This window comes from Buceros rhinoceros, unplaced genomic scaffold (genome assembly GCF_000710305.1).
Source record: "Buceros rhinoceros silvestris isolate BGI_N320 unplaced genomic scaffold, ASM71030v1 scaffold1623, whole genome shotgun sequence".
Lineage (NCBI taxonomy): Eukaryota > Metazoa > Chordata > Aves > Bucerotiformes > Bucerotidae > Buceros > Buceros rhinoceros.
In genome coordinates, this window is record NW_010401639.1 from 72838 (window position 1) to 78502 (window position 5665).

General features: G+C 44.2%; 1 protein-coding gene across 1 annotated transcript in view; it reads right to left on the reverse strand.

Moving 5' to 3' along the window:
- Positions 1–2435: 2435 nt before the first annotated feature.
- WHAMM (WAS protein homolog associated with actin, golgi membranes and microtubules) overlaps positions 2436–5665 on the reverse strand; it is a 9684-nt gene continuing 6454 nt past the window's right edge. Inside the window, exons 10-11 of the mRNA XM_010132333.1 lie at positions 5524–5665; positions 2436–2758 (exon numbers count right to left, since the gene is read on the reverse strand). The exon at positions 5524–5665 is cut by the window's right edge and continues 37 nt beyond it. Of these exons, the coding sequence (XP_010130635.1) occupies positions 2475–2758; positions 5524–5665 (426 nt within the window). The 3' untranslated portion in view covers positions 2436–2474. The remainder of the gene's footprint in view (positions 2759–5523) is intronic.

Sequence of the window (5665 nt, forward strand, 5' to 3'; positions counted from 1 at the left end):
CCCTGTGAACACACAGACCAAATTAGTCCCCTCCTCTCTGCAGCAGCCTCTCAGGTATTTGAAAACTGTTCTCTCGCCTTCCCTTCTTTAGGCTAATGATGGTGCTTTTGGTGGTTTCCCTGGTCATGGTTCTGATGATGAGCATCGGTGCTCAGTAGCTGCCTTTGCCAGAACCTGCACCCATGGGCTCAGGCGGGACCCCAAACAGAAATCTGCTGGGGCACATTTTCCACAGAGCCGGTCTGTTGGCCATACTGCACACGAAAGAGCTTCAGAACACAGGTGGGTTCATACTGCGCCTAAGTTGGTTCTAAGGACGTTTTCAGCCTGGGCTGTAGAGAGCTCTGTGAGCTCTGTCCCTGGCTGAGCTTCAGGTACAGTTGCAGAAGAAAACTCTAGGTGGGAGAAATCACTGTCCAGCGTCACTGTTACTCAGATGGCCTCTCCTGCCTGAAATCGCTGCTGTTAAACACACAAAAGCTGTAAGATTTGGTGGAGAAATTGCAACTCGCTTATTCTCTGGATAAACTGCTGCATTTAACTTCCCAGCACCGTAGCCAAGAATTCAGCCCTGGTAATAAAATGGCAAAGGGCTCTGCCCTGGACTCTGAGCTGCCATTTGGCAGGAGGTATGAGCCGCAGGAAGGCAGCTGAGCCTCTGCGCCCTTTTGCTCCCCTTTAAATAACCGCACCATTAAAGGGCACAGCACGTGAGGGGGACGCTCTCGGCCCCAGCACCAGCCCCCTCCCCACGCTGCTCCCTGCCGCCGGCCACGCACCCCCTCTGCCCAAGGAATCCCTGAAGAAGAGATCTCCACTCTCAAAGGACCAGATTTTGCCTGCCGTTCCAGTCTGTGGGAAGCATTCAGCATCCGGGATGCTGAAGTCTGAATGTGCAATCAATTCTCCCCGGCTCCGCCCAGATCAGCATGAACTTGGACCCAGGTGGAGCTCGGGGGCACTCAGGGCCGTGAGGGCGCACTGTGGCATGTGCCCGCCAGCTCCCCTCTTGCAGACATCGTGTCAGAAGCGTTGAGTAACAACTGACCTGTGCTGCTGCTGCTTTTGTCTCTGTTTCATTTGGTGGCAGTAGAAGAAAAAAAAGGTCGGGTATTTTCCAACTTCCAAATAGCAGTAGGTGCTGAAACAGTAAAACACGAACCCCCAGCTGCTGCTTCTGCTTTGCGCATGGAGACTGTTGCAGACATATTTACTGTACTGATTATACAGACCTGCTGCTCTACAGTAAACCAGGGAATTAAAACACTGTATTTGCACTTCTGTGACCAGGTTACAATTCGTAAGTATATGAGAAAACAAGGGCATTTACGTACACCATTAGAGAGGGAGCACGGCTGCTCTATGGCTGCCACTTGCTGTCAAGAACCAGAGCATGAGTAACGCTGACGTCACAGCAGTATCCTAAAATGACAGCACACCGAACCCGCTACTTCTGTCAGGATACATTTTTATTAAGGGTCAGTACAAACTCCAACAGAAACTTTGAATAATTTTGTCACTGATTACCCAAAATAGAAATGGTCTTTAAATTGAAGGTAGCTGAATTTGTAAGTAGTCAGATTCCAGGCACAATGCACATATCTGCCATTTACAAGGCTATCAATCAGGTAATCTGAATTCATGAGCGTAGCTACAAACACATCTCGATGTTCTCAGTGGAGAAATGCAGCTCTGTTTTACAAGGCTAGATCCCAGAAAATATTCTATACAATATTTTGGCTCTTTCTTTCATGCCAGCAGTTCATTGTAAATGTAGATGTATGAAAAACATTTAGCATCTAAAAATTCTCTATATTTAAGCTTCCAGCTAAAAAGTAAACTTTGCAGTAGTTACTACAGTAGTGTTTATTTCAAACTTGATACTAATTTTCCCGGTCAGTATTATCACGCCTTTTCATAAATGCACACTTTATAACATAATGATAAATGAAGCAGCCACATTGTTACTTGAGACTGAGCTGTATCAGACAGACAAAATGTTACATTTTTCTTGACGATGGAGGTAGGAATGAGAGATTCCAGATGATGCGAAGTTTTCCGGTCTGCCTCTATCACCACACATTCGGTTCTACTTTTACCCGGCAAAACTGATTTTCAGTTAGTTTTTCATTCTTAAACTTTGTTGAGATAGCATTTCCCGCTGTGTATTCCTGTGAGTAACACGTTTCAATCCACCTTTTTAGCCGTCTTCAGATGTGGTGAAACCTCAACATGGTTGAGCCAGAAATACCTATGAATGCAAGCATAACTTGGAATATGATTTCTCATGCAAAAATAAGAATCTGCAGCTCCTACAGAAAATCAGCAGGATTCTTTTACTTCGCAAGACATTTTGGACTATGAGATCACACACAATCACACCGTTCTTTCATTTGGAAAGGGACAGTCTTCTACACCACGTAAAATGAGACACGCACTCTGTTCCAGTCAGTAAGTCTGCTGCTCTGAATTGGTTAGCTGTCCCATTCACCATTATTCTGATCGTTGTTCTCCTCTTCAGAATCAGCAGACACTTTCTTAATTCTCTGGATGGCTGCCTTAATACTTCTCTCTAGCTCGTTAGTGGATCCTTCACTGACACATTTCTTTGTATCTCGATTCACCTTCCTTAGTTTAACTCCTTGCCGTATGGCAGAGAGGATGTTGTCTTTTGCAGAAGCATACGGGTTTGGCTGTTCCACTTTGCGAAGACGAACTTCACCGCGTTTTAGAGAAGCCAAAACCTCATCCATGGAACCTGCAACAGATAAATCTATTGTTACCAGAAAAAAGAACAAGACAACCACGCTTGGAGGTGTGAAACCCCGCCCAAGTGTTCAGGGTTCTTCCTTTCATCTTTGCAGGAGAAAGTATTTTCTGTTCTGGCACAGACACTTTCAAGCTTCTGCAACGCCAGGCTCTGGAACTGCTTTTAAAAAGCAGTTAAAGCATTTATATCTTGAAGTGAGAATCCTCTGCCTCTTCAACATTACACAAGGTTGTGCTCTAAGGAAGAAATTATACACAAAGGAGGATGCTTCTTTTTCATTACTACTTTATGGGCTTTCAAAAAAACTTCAATGAACCAAAAACCCCCTTGTATTCTGTACTAGAAACAATCCACCGTTCCTCCCAGCTTGCTCAGATGCCTGCTGAGACCGTCAATTGCATTTTTGCTCAGTCAAGAGAAAAATGAAAGGATTTGAGTAGAAGGGCTTGAAACTGCACCACTGAAGTCAGTGGGAGCCAGATCAGGCCCGAAGCACAGACAGGCAGCTCTTTTCTGTATGGACTTAAAAAATAATTCTCATTTTACAACATGATTTAAATCTCAGGCGTATGTTTCTGAGCATCAGACCATCAGGACACCATACTGAGAGAGCTTCCATTAGTTCTCTGAATACACGCTGTCATTTGTGTTTTTCTCCTTCTGTTGGATTCTTTAGTGCTAGCTTCAGACTGCAGGAGATGGGGAGGCAGCTTCTCTGGACAGCAGTCGACTCCTACATCCACAGGTCCAGACCATCTGTGCCTCACAGCTGGAAGTATTTTTGCCATGCCCAGAGTGCAGAGGGTTATGTGATTAACATCAAGCACTTGAAATCTAATATTCTGCTAAATCCTGTGGAACCTTCGGAGACTGAGATGACAGAAAAGGATCAAAGAAAGATCCACTAAGTTGTCCTACAAAGCCTTAAAGTAAGAAAGTCTTAAGTCTATTAATCAAATGTGCTGCCTGGTGAAAGACTAGTCAGGCTAACAAATTATAAAAGAAGTTTCCCTTGGAAAGGATGTTAACACATTAGAGACAATATTTTCAACACCAGAACATGAGCCTCTCCTGGATTTTGTTGTACGAAGACAGGAGTAGTCCGTGTTTAACTAAAACCAACCTGTTTACGAAGCTGTTTCAGTAAGTTCCTGTGGCAGTATTTTATCAGACACTATCACAGCAATGCACATGCTGGTTTTCTTCACAGGTGTAAACAACCACTCAGATCTCTCCAATAAATAAAAAAGAACTTTTCTCATCCAAAAATAATTAAAGGACATTGGTGTTAGGCTGTGAATACTAGCTACTAGCAAGGCTGTTCCAGTAGCAATCAGACTAGTCCCGTGTACAGCTCCTGCTGCTAATCAATACTTCTCAGCAGTATCTGCCGTGGAATTATCCCACGGACCTCCCAGACTGAAGCCCGCGCCCTGATCCACCGGATACTCAGCAGTTTGTCAGGGTAACTTGACTGTGTCTCAACCCGCCACCTGCTTGTATGTCCCCACAACTTGGAAGAACTGAAAATGCTGAACTTTCCTTGGTATTTCTGCCTGTGGTTTGCCTCTTAACTGAGAGGTTACAAAGACTGCTTAGGTGTACTGAGTGGTCTGAAAAGAAAAAGGAATGTACCACATTTAAAGACATGCTTCATTCTAGCATAAGCTCCACTGCGAAAAATGACAATAAAATTTGCTGCCTTCCAACTTAGATCAATCTCCCTGAGAGTCAAAATACCTGTTTGCTTCAGAGTTAAAAATAAGCCTGTTAGCAGGATGTAACCAGTGCAGCCTTGGGAAACTGCTGAGCTCTATTCTCATTCAAACTACTGTTTCAATTGCCACCTTTAACCTTCAATTACACCTGCATGATCTTACTAACAAAGCAGAGGTGTTACAGAGCAGAACTTTTGCCCTAGGAATGTTAGCATGCCAAAGCTATCCATCTGCCTTTCAAACCCTGGTTGAATTCTGCATGAATTCTCTTAAGAAATCTTTATTTAGAAACCAAGCAAACTGTAAGTGGACACAGGCTGTGCATACCTCAGGAATGCAAGCAAGCCAGCTGCTAGCTCTGTAGTACATAAATCACAAACACTAAAGTGCAGCCTTAGAGCAATCACAAGTTTACCCACAGTGGTCTTCTGACCAGACAGGTGATTAATCCTCAAAATACCACATTCGGTTCAAAAGCTGCAAAACTGTGGCAAGAACAAACCTGGTAACAAAAGTTGCTTCTTACCAAACAACATGAACGAACTTCCTCTCTTTAGAATTTCTTCTGACACCTTCCTACCTATTACAGCAGTGGGATCATCGGTGTCATGAGAAATGCAAGTCCCGAATTAAGATCTCCACAGAACTAGTAGTGCCGAGATTAAGTATGATCGAAACTAACTTGTAAGGCTGTACTTAAAAGATGTAGGATTCCACCAGAGGACTGAAATTCAAATGTCCTTAAAGATCGACTTGTCCCATTTGACAGTGCTTCCTCAAACCCACCGAGTCACGCTCTCTGAGCATCAGCGCCCTGTGAGGTGTACCACAGGGGATACATACGTCACTGCTATTCATTTGACATCCTGAGTCATGGTCAGTGTTATTGTATGCAGTTTCTTAGACTAAGTTTTCCCAGACCTTCATTCTCTTGAGCAAGACTGTACACTACTCCTGTCCAGAATCAGAGGGAAGTAGAACAGAAAAATCCAGGAGTCAAACAAAAAACCCACCAGTTGCTGTGCGCCTTCTTACCTATGCAATTATTGATAGACCTCCTGGACAAGTCATCCTGCCTGTGCCACGCAGGGCTTTCTGCAGGGCTATCGGAGATTAGGGGAAGTGGCTTATCCTCTGTTGCTGATGGTGTCTTTAACTGGAAAGGTAAGGGGGGGGG